The following is a 17,505-nucleotide window of genomic DNA, read 5'->3' on the forward strand; positions in this document are numbered from 1 at the left end:
ACATGATGGTTTTGCTGGGTCACATGGCGTCGACGGTTCACGTCACGCCATTCGCTCGCTTGCACCTGAGAATCGCGCAATGGACTCTGGCGTCGCAGTGGCGTCAGGATCGCGATCCGGTGTCTTCCCGGATATCAGTAACTCCTTGTTTACGTCGATCGCTCCGTTGGTGGACCGACTCTTCCACTTTGTCAGGGGGTTTGCTGTTTCGCGTTCCTCCTCACACCAAGGTCTTGACGACGGACTCTTCCGAGTACGCGTGGGGAGCGCACCTGGACGGTCTGAGGACGCAGGGTCTGTGGTCGGCCGAGGACCGTCGGTGCCACATCAATGTGCTGGAGCTTCGCGCCATTTTTCTGGCTGCGCGAGCTTTTGTCCACCTGCTGCACGACCAGGTAGTACTCGTGCGGACGGACAATCAGGTAGCGATGTACTATGTCAACAAACAGGGGGGTACGGGCTCTTGGCCTCTATGCCAAGAGGCTCTTCGTCTTTGGGACTGGGCAATTTCCCAGAATATATTCCTGCGGGCGGTCTACATTCAGGGAGAGCAGAACCAGCTGGCAGACAAACTCAGTCGTCTTCTCAAGCCGCACGAATGGTCTCTGAACTCCCGAGTACTTTGCGAGGTTTTCGACCGATGGGGAACTCCTCAAGTGGATCTGTTTGCCTCTCCGGAGACTCGCAAGTTACCCCTCTATTGCTCTCGGATCTACTCTCCGGATCGTCTCGAAGCGGATGCCTTCCTCCTCGAATGGGAGGGGAGGTTCCTTTATGCGTTTCCGCCGTTCCCTCTGATTTTGAGAACGCTGGTTCATCTCAGATCGACCGGAGCCTCCATGATCCTCATTGCACCTCGGTGGCCAAGGCAGCCCTGGTTCTCCCTACTTCTTCAACTCAGTACCAGGGAACCTCTGCTTCTACCGGTGTTTCCCTCTCTGCTGTCTCAGAGTCGGGGTTCGCTGTTGCATCCCAATCTTCAGTCTTTACATCTGACTGCTTGGTTTCTCTCCCTCTGACTTCGTTTCCGGTCTCTCGGGCCGTGAGGGACGTTTTGGAGGCCTCGCGTAAGGTCTCGACTCGGCTTTGCTATACTCAGAAATGGACCAGGTTTTCATCCTGGTGTTCTTTGAATAGTCTGCAACCAGATTCGGTGCCTGTGGCTTCGATCCTGGAATATCTTTTGCATTTGTCTGAGTCTGGCCTGAAAACGACTTCCATTCGGGTGCATCTCAGTGCCATTGCAGCATTCCATCGGCATCTTGAGGGTCGTTCTCTCTCTCTTCATCCTCTGGTGACACGTTTCATGAAGGGGCTAGTGAATATCCATCCTCCTCTGAAACCTCCTCCGGTGGTGTGGGATCTTAATGTGGTCTTGGCTCAGCTTATGAAGCCTCCCTTTGAACCCATCGACAAGTCGCATCTTAAGTTTCTTACTTGGAAAGTAGTCTTTTTGATTGCACTCACATCTGCTCGTCGAATCAGTGAGTTACAGTCCTTGGTTGCGGATCCTCCTTTCACGGTCTTTCATCATGATAAGGTGGTTCTTCGCACCCATCCCAAATTTTTACCTAAGGTTGTGTCTGATTTCCACCTCAATCAGTCTATTGTCCTTCCGGTGTTTTTTCCGAAGCCCCATTCTCATCCTGGTGAGGCGGCGCTTCATACCCTTGACTGTAAGAGGGCGTTGGCCTTTTATCTCCAACGCTCCAAGTCTTATCGGAAGGTTCCTCAATTATTTTTGTCCTTTGATCCTAATCGTTTGGGACACCCGGTTTCAAAGCGCACCTTGTCCAACTGGTTAGCTGCTTGCATTTCTTTTTGCTACGCTCAGGCTGGTCTCCCGCTTGCGGGTCGCGTTACGGGTCATAAAGTCCGGGCGATGGCAGCTTCTGTGGCTTTCCTCCGATCTACACCTATGGAGGACATTTGTAAAGCTGCCACTTGGTCTTCGGTTCATACGTTCACCTCCCACTACTGTCTGGATACTTTGTCCAGAAGCGACGGCCGGTTTGGCCAGTCGGTGTTACGTAATTTGTTTTCATAATTGCCATCCTCCCACCTGCCCTTTTTTGGTTGGCTTGGAGGTCACCCACATGTGAGAATATCATGCCTGCTTGTCCTGGGATAAAGCACAGTTACTTACCGTAACAGGTGTTATCCAGGGACAGCAGGCATATATTCTCACAACCCGCCCACCTCCCCGGGGATGGCTTTCTTTGCTATGTTATGGAACTGAGGACCACGAGGTGGGGATGCGCCCTCTAGTGGCAAGAAGGCTAGCACATGCGTGGTGCAGTGTGCAAACTTGAAACTTCTAGCAAGTTTGCTTGAAAAGCTGTCCGCGCTGGGGCTCCGTAGATGACGTCACCCACATGTGAGAATATATGCCTGCTGTCCCTGGATAACACCTGTTACGGTAAGTAACTGTGCTTTTTTTATTTTTCCAAATAGTAGTAGTTTTGTCAGTGCAAACATTTTTGGACTTGCAAAAAAATCACCGGGTGGTCACGCTAAAAAGTCTGCAACTTTGCCATGTTTTAAGATAATCTCATTCCACTCTGCACGTTTATGTAGATAATAACAAAAAAATAAAGCTGCAAAGTTTCATATTGAAATTGCAAGCAGTTGCTGAGAAAATGGCAAAAAAACCCAAACAAATCCTCTAGGTTTTTTTTTTTGAGAACACAATTCTCCAATTACAGATAAACTATCATCCCTTTTACAAAACTAGCACAGTTTTTAGTGCTGGCCACGGTGGTAACATCTCCGACGCTCATAGAATTTCTATGAGCGTCGGAGCTGTTACTCCCACGGCTGACGCTAAAGACCACGCTATGGTTTTGTAAAAGGGGGGAGTAAATGAACCATCATTCTTAGAAGTTTGGAGAGAAGGAAGAGAGAATAAAGAACAAATTAAGGGAAAATATTAGAAAAAATAAAAATGTCGCCTTGCATCCATCTGCAATATAAGCTGGTCTCTAATATTGGGATATCGGCCATCTCTTAATACGTGAAACTGTATCGCCTGGGCTTGAATCAATGCTCCCAGTTGAGTTTGGCCATAAGCTGTGTTCTTCCCAGCAGGTTGTACAGTACCCTTCTGGGAAGCTTACAATCAGATCCTCAGTCACAGAGCAACTTAAAAAGGAGGGAAAGAAATAAAATGGAATAATTAACAATTTTAACGCATAACTAAGTAGAATCATAACAGCATTTAAAATATTTATTCCAAAATAGGCACACAGTGGTCTTAGTCTCTTGCTGAAAAGAGCCACAGGGAAAAAATAATATTAAGTGTTGTCCACGTAGGTAGCTAAATATTTCATTAAGGCCTTTTCAAGCCAAATAAACTACAAAAGGCTTGATAGATACCTTGTACTACACACTTTTTACCCATTCTATCTTGTTTCCCCGAAAATAAGCCCTACCCTGAAAATAAGCCCTAGCATGATTTTTGGGCTAGCTCTTAATATAAGCCCTACCCTCAAAAATAAGCCCTAGTCGCTGTTAGCAGCTGCGCTTCCCCCCGCCGCTGTGCATCTCCCGCCCCCCGATGACCCATCTCTCCCTCCCATCTGAACTGCTAGATAGGAATACCGTATAACAGCGTTGGCAGCAATCTACACAGGCTGCTTTCTGGCCTTCTATCTCCCGGGTGTTCCTCTGCCGCATCACTGATGATATCATCAGCAATGTGGCAGAGGAACGCCCGGGAGATACAATGCCGCGAAGCAGCCTGTATAGATTGCTGCTGACGCTGTTATAAGGTATTCCTATCTCATGGTTCGGATGGGAGGGAGAGATGGGTCAGTGGGTGGTCGGACGGTGGGGGATAGAAAGATGCTACATGGGGGGATGGGAGGAAGTGAGGGATAGAAGCTGCACAAGGGGATGGGTGAGAGGGGAGGACAGATGCTGCACATGTGGGAGAGATAAAGGAAATAGGAAGAATTGGGGTGGAGGAGAGGAAGTGAGAGATGATCATTACATGAAAAAAATAAGACATCCCCCAAAATAAGTCCTAGTGCCTTTTTTGGGCCCCAAATTAATATAAGACAGTGTCTTATTTTCGGGGAAACACAGTAGCATTATCTTCAGTAATACAACAATACATTATCCCAGATGTGGTATATGCATAAGGAAAAGCTCCAAAGATTGTAATTTACATATCTGACACTCTCCACTCACCCTTACGAAAATTTTAAAATTTGTAACCAAAGTGTCACTGTCAAAGTATTTCCCCATATTACTGTCTATGTGGGTCTCTTAACTTGTAAATCGCCTTGAACCTATTTTTGGATTCGTGCAGTAACATGAATTCAGTTTAGATTAGACTTAAGTGAAACACTGAGATCCCTTAATCCTTCCAATTCCATCCTCATGTTCGTTAGGTATAGGTGCTTTTGACACCTTTTTTTTGTAACTCCTATCGCCCTTTTTTACCTGCTTATGTTTTATCTGTAAACAGTGACTGTTGTTTGGTGATTTGTGACTTTACATGCTTTAGGAACATAGTATTTTCACAGAAAGGCTGTTGTCATACATATTTTTGTTGTCTTTTGTTTCTATGAACATAAGAATTGCCATACTCTCCCCTCCCCCCCTCAACACGGCCCACCTTTCTTTACTTTTTCCCCCTCCTCCCCCCCCAAAAATCCCTGCCCCCTCCCTCTCATACAATATGCTTTGTTCCCCCCTCTCATAAATTCAATTGTATTCTTACAGTACATACCGTAAGTGCTCTGTATTAGCCTCTCCTTCACTTAAATTGTCAATGTAAACTAGTTTTTGACCCTTTGATTGACTTGTTATGTTCTTCTTGGTTTTCAACTGCACTGTATGTAACTCCTCTATTTGTTGTGAACCGCCTAGAACTCCCTAGGTATGGCGGTATACAAAAAAATTTATTATTATTATTATTATTATTATTACTGGGACAGACCGAAGGTCCATCAATCCCAGTGTCCTGTTTCCAACAGTGGTCAACCCAGGTCCCAAGTACCTGGCAGAAACCCAATGAGTAGCAACATTCTAGAGTTGATATTGTGATGTCATAATGCCTCATTCCACCAATGGCTTGATCGTCCTATACTTGTCTCACATAAGGACATAAGAATTACCGTACTGGGGCAGACTGAAGGTCCATCAAGCCCAGCACCCTGTTTCCAACAGTGGTCAACCCAGGTCCCAAGTACCTGGCAGAAACCCAATGAGTAGCAACATTCTAGAGTTGATATTGTGATGTCATAATGCCTCATTCCACCAATGGCTTGATCGTCCTATACTTGTCTCACATAAGGACATAAGAATTACCGTACTGGGGCAGACTGAAGGTCCATCAAGCCCAGCACCCTGTTTCCAACAGTGGCTAACCCAGGTCCCAAGTACCTAGCACGATCCCAAGGAGAAAAAACAGATTTTATGCCGCTTATCTTAGGAATAAACAAAAAGTTAGCTTAGCGGAGTTTAAAAAAGGTTTGTATAATTTCCTAAAAAAGAAGTCCATAGGCCATTATTAAGAAGGCTTGGGGAAATCCACTGCATATCATAAAACAGTGTTTGTAGTTTCTATTAATTGCTGGAGTGCACATTCCTTTCGGCTCGTTTGTTTCTCTCCCCCCACCTTGCTTTGCTGCTGTTTTTGGCTTTTAGCATGCTGAGAAGCAGCGTGAGACTACGGCTTGACCCTGGTGAGCTTCTTACATATCGTCTCCCACAGTGTATCCCGTTATCGCTATTTCGTCAAGGCTCCTGGTGAATGAATCTGTGTCCGAATAATCTAGACTTAGAGATATTGCTGCTCTATCATTGACCTCTAGTGCTTTACCTGCCTTCAAACCCCCCTTTTTTATTTTAGAAAGCTGTGCGGCAACGTTACCGAAGCCCATTCATTCCCAGTGGGCTTTGGTGTGATTACTGTGGGCCGCCACGGTAAATGGGTTTGTAAAAGAGGGCCCTAGTTAGGGATTCCTTGAACTTTGAACTCGGCTGATTACCGTGCATGTTGTAGGTTTCATCCTGTCTTATGTAATTATGCGTTCTGTAGTAAAAGTGATCCTTAGTTTTCTGTTCTGAGACCTCTGTAATCTGATCTTTAAAACAAGCAAGCAAAAGTCCCAGCTCACCAATTTTACCCAGGAATATCGATGGTGCTTTCTCCCCAAAAATTTCTTGTGCTTTCCTCCAAATGGTGTTCATTTCGCACTGCTTTCCATGTAAGGTGAAACAGGCTGCTTGAAGGGGGGGGGGGTGCGGCTTTTGAAAGCTGCTCAAAACGTATTTACTTAGAAAAGTGTGTTTTATTCCCTGCCTTGGGTATTTCTGTAATCGGTAAGAAACACTAACCATCAACCGTTTTATTATATTAGATACCGCAATACCACAAACAGTTCAGAGCGGTTTACAATGTAAGAGAGACTGTACATACACAGTGAAGATACAATGCAAGGGAATGTACTATGCAGTTGAGCGCAGTTTACAATGCAGGGGACTGTATATATTCAGTATAAGTATTTATACAGCGAAGAACAGTGCAGATTTACAATGCAAGAGATTGTACATATACAGCAGAGGTATTTATACAGTGAAAATACAGTGCGAGAGACTTATAGAGCAAGATACAATGCAAGGGACAGTATAATGCGGTTGAAGCGGTTTACTATGCAATGAAAGTTACATATATAGCGAGGATACAGGGTGATGAATGACAGGAAAAAATGCAACCAGTATCAATTACAGGAGGGTGCCAAGATGGGGAGGGGTTAGAGAAGGATGGAAGTATTAGATTAAGGGGTAGAATTTGGTTATTTGGTGAGGGGGGGGTTTCGAGAAATTTGTCATAGAGGAAAGATTTGAGAGATTTCCTGAAGGATGAGTAAGATGGGGCAGATGAGATGAGGGTGGTCAGGCAGTCTGTCCATCTGCCAGCTTGGAACGAGAGAGTTCTATTGAGGAATCTTTTGTAGGTGCATCCCTTTGGGGAAGGGTAGGTAAACAGATAGGCATTACGCGTGCGAGTGGTTCCAGGGAACGCAAAGTGGTGAGACAAATATATCGGGGACAAGCCAGTTAAGGTTTTGAAGCAGAGGCAGGAGAATTTGAAGATGACTCGCTTCTATTGGCAACCAGTGAAGTTTTCTGTAGTAAGGGCTGATATGGTCTGACTCTTTGAGGCCATAGATTAGGCGGACAGCGGTGTTTTGGATGAGTCTCAGACGTTTGATGGTTTTCTTGTAGGAGCCCCAATATACGATATTACAGTAATCCAGGGTGCTTAGGATTAGGGATTGGACCAGCAGTCTGAAAGAGGGGAAGTCGAAGTAATGTTTGATGGTGCGGAGTTTCCAGAGGGTGTAAAAGCATTTTTTGACCTGGGCATTGGTGTGGTCTTCGAAGGTCAGGCAGCAGTCTAGAATGAATCCAAGGATTTTGATGGTGGGATTGATAGGGTAAGTTAGGCCATTAAGTTGTAAGATGGTGATCGTTAATTTGTGGTTGGGACTTGCAAGGAAGAGTTTAGTCTTTTCTGGATTTAGTTTCAGTTTGGACCGAGTGGTCCAGTATTCGACCATGGTGAGTACTGATGAGATGTGCTGTTCTGTTTCTTGTGAATTGAGGAGATGGGGATGACAATTGTAATGTCATCTGCATAAATGTAGGATTTCAGCTTTCGGTCAGATAATATGTGTCCCAGAGAAGCCATGTAGATATTGAATAGTGAAGGTGATAGGGGGGAGCCTTGTGGAACTCCACAGGAGTTGGACCAGGTATGGGAGTAGGTTCCCTCATTGTGTACTTGGTAGGTGCAGCAGCATTTTTAATGGATTGAAGGGGTGAGAAATGAATGCACAGGAGGCCTGAGAGAAGTACGTTGCAGTAGTCTTAAGTGTGAGGTGATGAGAGCGTGGATAAGAATTTTGGTAGTGTGTTCAGAGAGGAGAGGTCAGATTATGGTAATATAACAGAGGAGGAAGCGACAGATTTTAGCGGGTTTGTTGGATCTGAGCAGAGAAGGAGAGAGAGGATCGAAAGATCACCCCAAGGTTGCGAGCCAATCAGACAGGGTGGAGAGTGTTATCCATAGAAATAGAGAACGGCGAGAGGGAGGAGGTGAGTTTAGGTGGAATGCCCATGACCCATCCATGTCCCTCTCTTAGCCACGCCCCTTTTGGGTTGTATGCAACAGGATCTGGGCACAGATCTTTATAGAATCGCAGGTAGCCAGACCTGTGCGCAAATCAAGAAATAGAGCCAATTAATATCAGTAATTAAGAGCCAAGTATTTATTAACATCTCATTCATTTATTTGCGTGCAAATCTCAGGATTGCACACAAATTTGGGCACCATATATAGAATTGGAGGTGGGGGACGTGTATAGTGCGTGCAGGCTGCATGTCTATGTAAAAACAATTTTTCATTACCAGTTTTTATTTTTCTGAATCGTGCTGATTGCATAATTGATGCATTTGGTTTTCAGGGCTTCTCTTTTTAGGTATTTACAAGGAATATTAGCACATACAAACCACAAAAAAATCCCTAAAAATAAAAGGCCTTAGAAGCAAACATAAGGCTTATGGGGACAGATTAAAGATCTCAGTTACGGCTCCTCAAGCCTGGAATTCTCTTCCTATTTACTTGAGGGAAGAATATAATTTGGAAAAATTCAAAAGTAAATTGAAGAGTTTTCTTTTTAAAGACGCATTTGAAAATTAGTTATCTAGTCAATCTTAATCTGACCCTATTATTTTATTGAAGCTTTTTAACTTTACCCCCACCTTTTTTGTTTTTTCCCAAATTTCTCACTTTCTGTCAAATAACTTGTAGTTCTTTCCCTTTTTCCTCTTGTTTTTAATTTTGTCAAGTTTGTTAATAGTCCCGTAGGACTTTGTTTTTGTCCTGCATTGTTTTGTTTCCCCAACGTTGTATTTTTATTATGTACATCGCTTAGAATCAAGATTAATCAAAATTTTATTAAACTTGAAACTTTGGAGGAAGGGCAGGAGAGAAAAGATGTGGAGGGGCATAATAAAAAAAAAAAATGTCTAAGTCCCCTTGTGGCCTAAGGCCCTAAACGTTGAAAGTAGAAACAGGGAAAATGTCCATTCTCAAGAAAACTGTCCAAAATTACAAGTCTGCGGTCTTGTCTAATTTTGAACACATGACCCCCCTCCTCTTATTTTTTTTTTTTTTTTTGAAGTTGTGTTGATTGCCTATGGTGCAACAAATTAAAATTAAAATTAATTTTGCTTGTTCTTTTGGAAGTGCATCGCAACTAATCTTTGATTTGCATGATCATCTGCAACAGTAGACTATCAAAATCTTTATGTTTTCTGTATGCTTGAACACTTGAAGTGACCAATTACCAACATCTGTGACTTAAGCAAATAAAGAATGGCACATTTTCAATCGCCGGCCCCTAAATATGGCTAAAACTGGACTTCTTATCTTTCCACCTAAACTTACCTCCCCCCCCTCGCCGTTCTCTATTTCTGTGGATAACATTCTCCTCTTCCCTGTCTCGTAAACTTGCAACCTTGGGGTGATCTTTGACTCCTCTCTCTCCTTGTCTGCTCAGATCCAACAAACTGCCAAAATCTGTCACTTCCTCCTCTATAATATTACCACAATCCAACCTCTCGTCTTAATACACGACCAAAACCCTTATCAATGCTTTCATCACCTTACGCTTAGACTACTGCAACGTATATCTCTCAGGCCTCCAGCACATCTGTCTCTTACCCCTTCAGTCCGTTCAAAATGCTGCTGCACGACTCATATTCTGTGAGAGCCGCTATTGTCACATTACCCCTCTCCTCAAGTCACTTCATTGGCTCTCCATCCTTTTCCAGATACAGTTCAAACTCCTCTTACTGACTTACAAGTGTATTCACTCTGTGTTGTTGTTGGGTGCCATTGACTTGTGCTTGAGTCCTAGCAACTTGATGAATTGCGGATCTAAAAAGAAATCGGTTTTGTGCTAGTCCGGAAAGGTCCTTCAGTGTCATCCCAATGGTTGTTTTCAATGTGTCCAATACTCTGTAGCCCCTCAATATCTCTCCTCCCTTCCATGCTACACCCCCCCCTGTGAACTCTGTTCATCGGGTAAGCCCCTCTTATCTGTACCCTTCTCCTCCACTGCCAACTCCAGACTCTGTCCCTTCTTTCTTGCTGCGTCGTGTGTCTGGAACAGTCAATACGTCATGTTCCATCTCTAGCAGTATTCAAATCCAAGCTAAAAGCCCACTTTTTTGAAACCTGCTTTCAACTGTTTAACTCCCAGATACCTATATCCATTCTATCATTTCCTCTACCAGAATCTCCCCAACCCTGAGATGTCCTGTCTGTCCATATTAGATTGTAAGCTCTTCTAAGCAGGGACTATGTATTGTATGTTGAATGTACAGTGCTGCGTACGCCTTTCAGCGCTATAGAAATGATAGTGGTGGTAGACTGCAAAAGAATGTGTCCTTTTTTTATTTTTTTATGATGTTGAGGCACACTTACTTGGCCAAGCCTATGACCTTTCTTGACTTATCCAGTCTGGACTGATGATGCAGCTCATAGTTGACTTTGTGAATGTTTTAATTATGTATGATGATGATGATGTTCTCCTCCTTGGATGAAGGCAGGCTATAAATAATAAGCATTAAAAAAAAAACTCCATAAACTAATGTGGGAGGTGCACGATGTATTTTCATGCAGTTCTGTTTCTCTGTACCTGGTGGGATTCATCAAATCTCCAAAAGTTAACTGTTGGAGCTTTTATTTATTTATTTTTTTAAATAATTCTTTATTCATTTTCACAAATTACATTAAGTGTTAATATTTTCATTCACAGTAACAATAAATACATCACTTATAAACAATCATTGGTATATTACATATATTCTTATCCCTATCCCTCCCTATCCCTCGCCCATCCCCCCCAACCATATACTCCATTATTGTATGATATATGTAATAATAAAATACCCCCCTCCCTACCTCATAAACTAATAAACATAAGGGAAATAATTTTACTTAATACTGACAATATTTTGTTAATTATTAATATGTAGTTTATTTTATGAAATTAGTCTTTGTTAGTAGGTCTTTGAAAACACAAGAATATTTTTAGAGCTGGACGTGTCAAATGGCTTTTTTTTTGGTTTGTTTGGTTTTTTTGGGGACTTGCGGGCATGGCTAATGGAACTGAGCTTGTTTGTGACTCTTCCTTAAAAGTGGAGGAGTAATGAATCATTGTAGCTGGACTTCCTTTTCTTGCAAATTCTTTTGAAAACAAAGCGCAACACAGTACAACCCTCAAATAAACCTTGAACATCAAAATGTAGACGCCTTTCAGCCTTTCAGTCACTTCAGGATTCAACCCACTAGAATGTTTTACTTGTGAAATGTAGTGCCACGAGCGTGTTTACACAAGAGCTTGCTAACAAGCAGTAATTTCTCTTTGGGTTGGCTGTTCCCCAGCCTTTACTATGCACCTGCCCTGGACACACACTTTGGGGCCGATTCTATAAATGGCAATCAATTAGCAACAGCAATTTGAGTGTTAATTATTGGCATTAATTGACAACATTTTGGATTTGCGTGCACAACTCAAAAGGGGGCGTGGCCATGGGAGAGGCATGGACAGGTCAGCAGGGGTGTTTTACTAGAGGTTTGCGCACTATTACTGAGTACAAGGGCGTGACAATGTAACCTGTGTGCCAGGATTTGCACCAGGTTTCAGTTGGTATAAATCAGGGGAGTCCAACCTCAGCCCTCTCCAGGTCGGGTTTTCAGGATTTCCCAAATGAATATGGATCCAACAATGTACCAACGGGACTTATCACAAATCTGTAAATAGTTCCATAAATTACTTACATAACATCAAAAAAACAAAGAACGATAAATACCAACACTAAAAATAACTTCGTTAAATTTCATATATTTTAATCTCATTAAATGTAAATTATCATCAGTAAATTAATACCACCAATCATTCACACATCACACATTCCAAAACCTTCCCAATATATATCAATTTAAAAAGTTTATATGCACCACCCGTGCAAACGGGTTATGAGACGAACAGCAACTGTCCTTATCTTCACTCCACTTATTCTCATGCAGATCCCATACGTCCAAATATATCGTATGATCCTTGTAATTCCTTCCTCTGAATGTCGCAATTGTCAATCTGTTGGAGTGAAGATAAGGACAGTTGCGAGTGGTGCATATGAACTTTTCACATTGATATATATTGGGAGGGTTTTGGAATGTGTGATGTGTGAATGATTGGTGATATTGTGTATTTATTGACGATAAATTACATTTAATGAGATTAAAAGATATGAAATTTAACAAAATGAATATGCATGAGATCAATTTGCATACAGTGGAAGCAGTGCATGCAAATAGATCTCATGCAAAATCATTGGGGAAATCCTGAAAACCCGACTGGATTGCGGCCATTGAGAACCGACGTTGGACAACCCTGGTGTAAATCCTCACAACCAAAGTTTGGCACATAAATCAGCTCTAAACGTTATAGCATTCAACTTGGAGGGCTGTTTATATAATAGAACTCTGCACAGATTTTTTTTTCAGTATTGTTTGTTTGTTTTTTTTCAGTGCCGTTTACTGCATCTAGACTGCAAAGACTTTTCAAATCATCCTTTGTTACTTCCCATTAGTTGGGCTGGCTTGGTTCATTCAGATGATATCACCAGAACAGAACACATTCTGGCATGGGAGATGTTTTATTTCACGCCGGAGGCTTGTGACCACACAATGACACGGGGACACATTGTTCCTCGTCCCTGCAGGAACTCCAATTTCCCTGTCCCCGTGAGTTTTGTCGCTGTCCCTGCCCCATTCCTGTAAACTCTGCCTTCACCGTACAAGCCTTAAACACTTATGATTTGAAAGTGTTTGCTTGTGCAGATGAGGACGGAGCTTAGGCATTGGTGGATTGAGGCATTATGACATCACAATCTGAGCTCTAGAATGTTGCTACTTATGGTTTTAAAGTGTTTGAGGCTTGTGCAGATGAGGACAGAGCTTAGGCATTGGTGGAATGAGGCATTATGACATCACAGTCTGAGCTCTAGAATGTTGCTACTTATGGTTTTAAAGTGTTTGAGGCTTGTGCAGATGAGGACGGAGCTTAGCATTGGTGGAATGAGGCATTATGACATCACAGTCTGAGCTCTAGAATGTTGCTACTTAGGATTTTAAAGCATTTGTGCAGATTATGGCAGAGCTTGCAGGAATGGGGCAAAGACAGGAAAAGAACTTGCTGGGATGGGAAAATGAGCTCCCGCGGGGATGGGGAAAAATTTGTCCCCGTGTCATTCACTTTTTGTGACCTAAGGGTAAATGATGCACTTTTCATCTCTTGTGGGTTTGTCTACCTTTTCAGGCGTGGGCAGTGTTCAAAGGGAAATTTAAAGAGGGTGACAAAGCTGAGCCTGCTACTTGGAAGACCAGGTTGCGGTGTGCGTTGAATAAGAGCCCGGACTTTGAGGAGGTGACTGACCGATCACAGCTGGACATCTCTGAGCCCTACAAGGTCTACAGAATTGTTCCAGATGAAGAGCAAAAATGTAAGTGCAAAGCATGTATGGTGCTGAATTTATTATCAATTGTGGGAGTGCAAGGTCGAGTGAGGAAAGCAGCTTTTTCCCTAAAAGCACTCCATACAGAGTGGAAAATTAACCTACAGCACAGTAACATTTTTAAAGAGAAACCATCAAAGCTTTTACTGAGCTTAAGTCCCGTTTCACTCACAGAACTAAAGATTTCCTGGGTTATAACTGGCCTTCTGATTTTAGGAGTTTATCAATTGTAAATTTATTTATGTTTATTTTCAAGCCAATTAGAGCTTTTGGGGGAGGTTTTATTTATTTATTAAAAAATTTATGTACCGCATACAACTATGCGGTTTCCATACCACTTAGATAAAATCTTGTTTCCCTCCGGATTATCACATATAACATAGACATGTCAAGACAACATTGTTGATCGTCCCTGTTATAATAGGGATGGAGCACAAATTCAATCAATTCAGAAGTACACACAAGCTTTAAATCATACATTGATGTCAGAAAAATTAAAATGATTAAAATTCTGTGTTATGAAATTAAAAAAAAAAAAATCTTAAGGTTATTTTAATTGCATTCCATTTTTTTTTTTACATGGCCTATTAAACATTTAGAACTGATATATACTATTTATCACTGTGATCCCCAATGATATCCCTCTTCTGGTCACACCAGGCTCTGGGTACATCAAGGGCATAAGAAAAGGGATGGATTTGGAGAGGCAATGACAAGATAGTTTTGGATCTAAAAATAACCAGGTTTAGAGACTTGGCAAGCCTTTTTCTGCATCAAGGATTAGTTTATGTAAATAGTAGAGTCTCGCTTATCTGACGCTCTGGATTATCCTTGGTGACATCAAAGCACTGTCATTGAGATGCGCACGGGTTTGGTAGAACTGCTGCCTCCGCACCCAGATGTTGTGAGATCAAAGTCCAGGGCTGCACCTTGTGAGCCTGGGCAAGTCACTTACCCCCTCCCTCCCCCTTGATGAAACCGAAGCGCGGATTTTAGCACCAGCCACGGCAGTAACAGCTCTGACGCTCATAGAATTCCTTTGTGCATTGGAGCTGTTACTGCTGCGCCCGGCGCTAAAACTGCTCTGCGGTTTTGTAAAAAGGGTGTGGGTGGGTGAATCCTCCAGTGCCCACCGCTTTGAATACCAGCTTTGAAATGCCAAAGCCACAAAAAGGTGTTGTACAAAGTCTCTATTCCCTTTACCTTTTCTCTTTTTTGTTTTTTAGTGGGGGGGGGGGGTATCATTTTTGGTTAAAAGGCAGAAGAGCTAGTTAAGAATAAGTTGTAACATTTTTTTTTAATTGCTTCCTCTTTTGAAACATGCATTCAATATACTTCTGTTTTATTCCTTGTCCACTTTATCTGTATTATCTGACTTTTCTATTATCCAATAACCTGTTCATCTTATTTGTGTCAGATAATTGAGATTCTAATGTACATTCAAGGGAAGTTGGTGTCTGTGCAATTTAATCAAGAACTAAATTGGGTGAATGAGGAGGGCCTAGCTGCAGACACATTCTAGGGTTTAAAAAAAAAAATAATCATGGGTTATAACTAGAGGGAAAACCAAAAAAACTCTGTGGAGTGACGATGTTCCCAAATGGACTTTATTTGAAAGTATCAAAGTTCCAAAGGTACACTAAAATCATCCACATAAAAGTAAATCATCCACATAAGAGCCTTAAAGGACCTAATCCGCTAGGGATACAGGACCCAACACGGTCCGCGTTTCGACAAAAAGTCTTCTTCAGGGGTCCCTGGGGGTCCTATAAAGGTGAGTACGTGGGAAACAATTGTGTGGTGAACCGGAAGTGAGACACTGCTTGCATTTTATAGGACCCCCAGGGACCCCTGAAGAAGACTTTTTGTCGAAACGCAGACCGTGTTGGGTCCTGTATCCCTAGCGGACTAGGTCCTTTAAGGCTCTTATGTGGATGATTTACTTTTATGTGGATGGAATTATTTTATGTGGATGATTTTAGTGTACCTTTGGAACTTTGATACTTTCAAATAAAGTCCATTTAGGAACATCGCCACTCCACAGAGTTTTTTTGGTTTCCTCTGGATTTTCTTCTTTGTGGATATTTTGGGGTCAATTCCTTTTGTTTTATAACTAGAGGGAGGCAGAAATGCTATTATCCCAGGACAAGCAGGCAGCATATTCTTGACTGATGGGTGACGGCACCGACGGAGCCCCGGTACGGACAATTTTAGAGTGATTGCACTCTAAGAACTTGGAAAGTTCTAGCAGGCTGCACCGCGCACGCGCACGGTCCCCAGTTTCTTAGTTTCCGCGGAGCTAAGAAGACGCACGTTTCAACGGCTGTTGAAAACTTTTTTCTATTTTCACCTTCCCGCTCGCGTAAACTCGTTGGGAAATATTGTTTCCCTCATTTTATTTTCTTTTCTTTGTTAAAAAAACAAACAAACAAAAAAAAATTTAATTCGTTTTTCTTTCATTTTTTCGGTTTCGCCCCAGCGGGGCCTGTTGCCACCATCGAGGCCTCGGCCTTCGATTTGGCTGAAGCCGTTTTTACATTCATGCCTTCTCAACCCGGGTTTAAGAAGTGCCAGCGGTGCGCTCGACCAATTTCACTCACAGACCTGCACAACTGGTGTCTACAGTGTCTTGGTCCTGACCATCGAGCGTCTACTTGCACCCGCTGTGCCACTCTTAAAAAGAGAACTTAAAAAAATCGACAAATCCAACAGCGATTATTGTTTGGTACCGAGATGTCGGATTCGGCGGCACCGGTCCCCACTTCGACCCCGACGCAGTCGGCACCTGCCTCGTCGACACCGCGCCGGCGTCGCACCCTTCAGGTAAGCCGGCTAAGAAGCCTTCTCCGCTGGAGCGCCCTCCGGTCTCAGTGGCAGTGAGCCCAATCCTGCCGACCTCGAGGCGCCCACGGAAGCGCTCCGCTCCGATTGAGGTAAGCCCCTCGACATCGGGTTCCTCTTCGGAGTGTAGAGCGGCACCCAAGGTACCGCAGAAGAAAAAAGCGGTACCGGTGCCTTCATTGGACGAGCGCATTGCCGCCGTCCTGCAAGTACAGCTTAAAGAACAACTACAGCAGCTGTTACCTGCCCTTCTGACACCGAGCCTTCCAGTCCCGGTCCGGTCTGAGCCTCCGGTACCGACAGTGGAGCAGCCTCCTTTGTCGGCATCCACCTTGTCGGTACCGATGCATACCACTTCCTTGGTATCTATGACAGTCTTAGCGCCGGAACCGAGATCCTTACACCAGGCTGTTCAAACATCGGCGCCGACACAGCCTATAACATCTCCCGGTACCGTTTCACAGAGGTCTGGGAAGTCGATGCATAAAACTCGACACCTAGAACCCTCGACACCGGAATCCCGGGACCGCAGTTTTCAAGTGCGGGACTCTGATCTGTGGGGCGATTCGGAGGACCCTCTTCTCTCAGAGGGAGAGTGTTCATCAAGAGAAGAGGATCCTTCTGTTTTGGATCCATCCTCTAAACCTGATGCAACTTCTTTTACCTCTTTTCTCAAAGAGATGTGTGAATCTCTCTCTATTCCCTTGGAGGCTGAATCCAAAAAATCCAAGGCATTTCTTGATGCTCTGGATTTTGACCAGCCTCCAAGGGAATTTCTCAAACTGCCTCTCCATGACATATTAAGAGAGACATTTTACAAAAATCTAGAGACACCCTTGACCATCCCAGGAGCTCCCCGCAAACTGGACTCCTTATATAAGGTCATACCTATTCCAGGCTTTGACAAGCCGCAACTCCCCCATGATTCCTTACTGGTGGAATCTACTTTAAAGAAATCCACGGGGGCTAGTGTATACGCTTCTGTCCCTCCTGGCAGAGAAGGTAAGGCCATGGATAAGTTTGGCAAGAGGTTGTATCAAAATGCGATGCTAGCAAATAGAT

The 17,505-nt window shown here is 43.4% G+C and overlaps 1 protein-coding gene across 1 annotated transcript in view; it reads left to right on the forward strand.

Annotated features, from left to right (window-relative positions):
* IRF8 (interferon regulatory factor 8) overlaps positions 1 to 17,505 on the forward strand; it is a 71,468-nt gene that overhangs the window by 21,159 nt on the left and 32,804 nt on the right. The window contains exon 3 of the mRNA XM_033942994.1: positions 13,407 to 13,590. Within this exon, the coding sequence (XP_033798885.1) occupies positions 13,407 to 13,590 (184 nt within the window). The remainder of the gene's footprint in view (positions 1 to 13,406; positions 13,591 to 17,505) is intronic.

The sequence above is a fragment of the Geotrypetes seraphini genome, chromosome 4 (assembly GCF_902459505.1).
Source record: "Geotrypetes seraphini chromosome 4, aGeoSer1.1, whole genome shotgun sequence".
Classification (NCBI taxonomy): domain Eukaryota; kingdom Metazoa; phylum Chordata; class Amphibia; order Gymnophiona; family Dermophiidae; genus Geotrypetes; species Geotrypetes seraphini.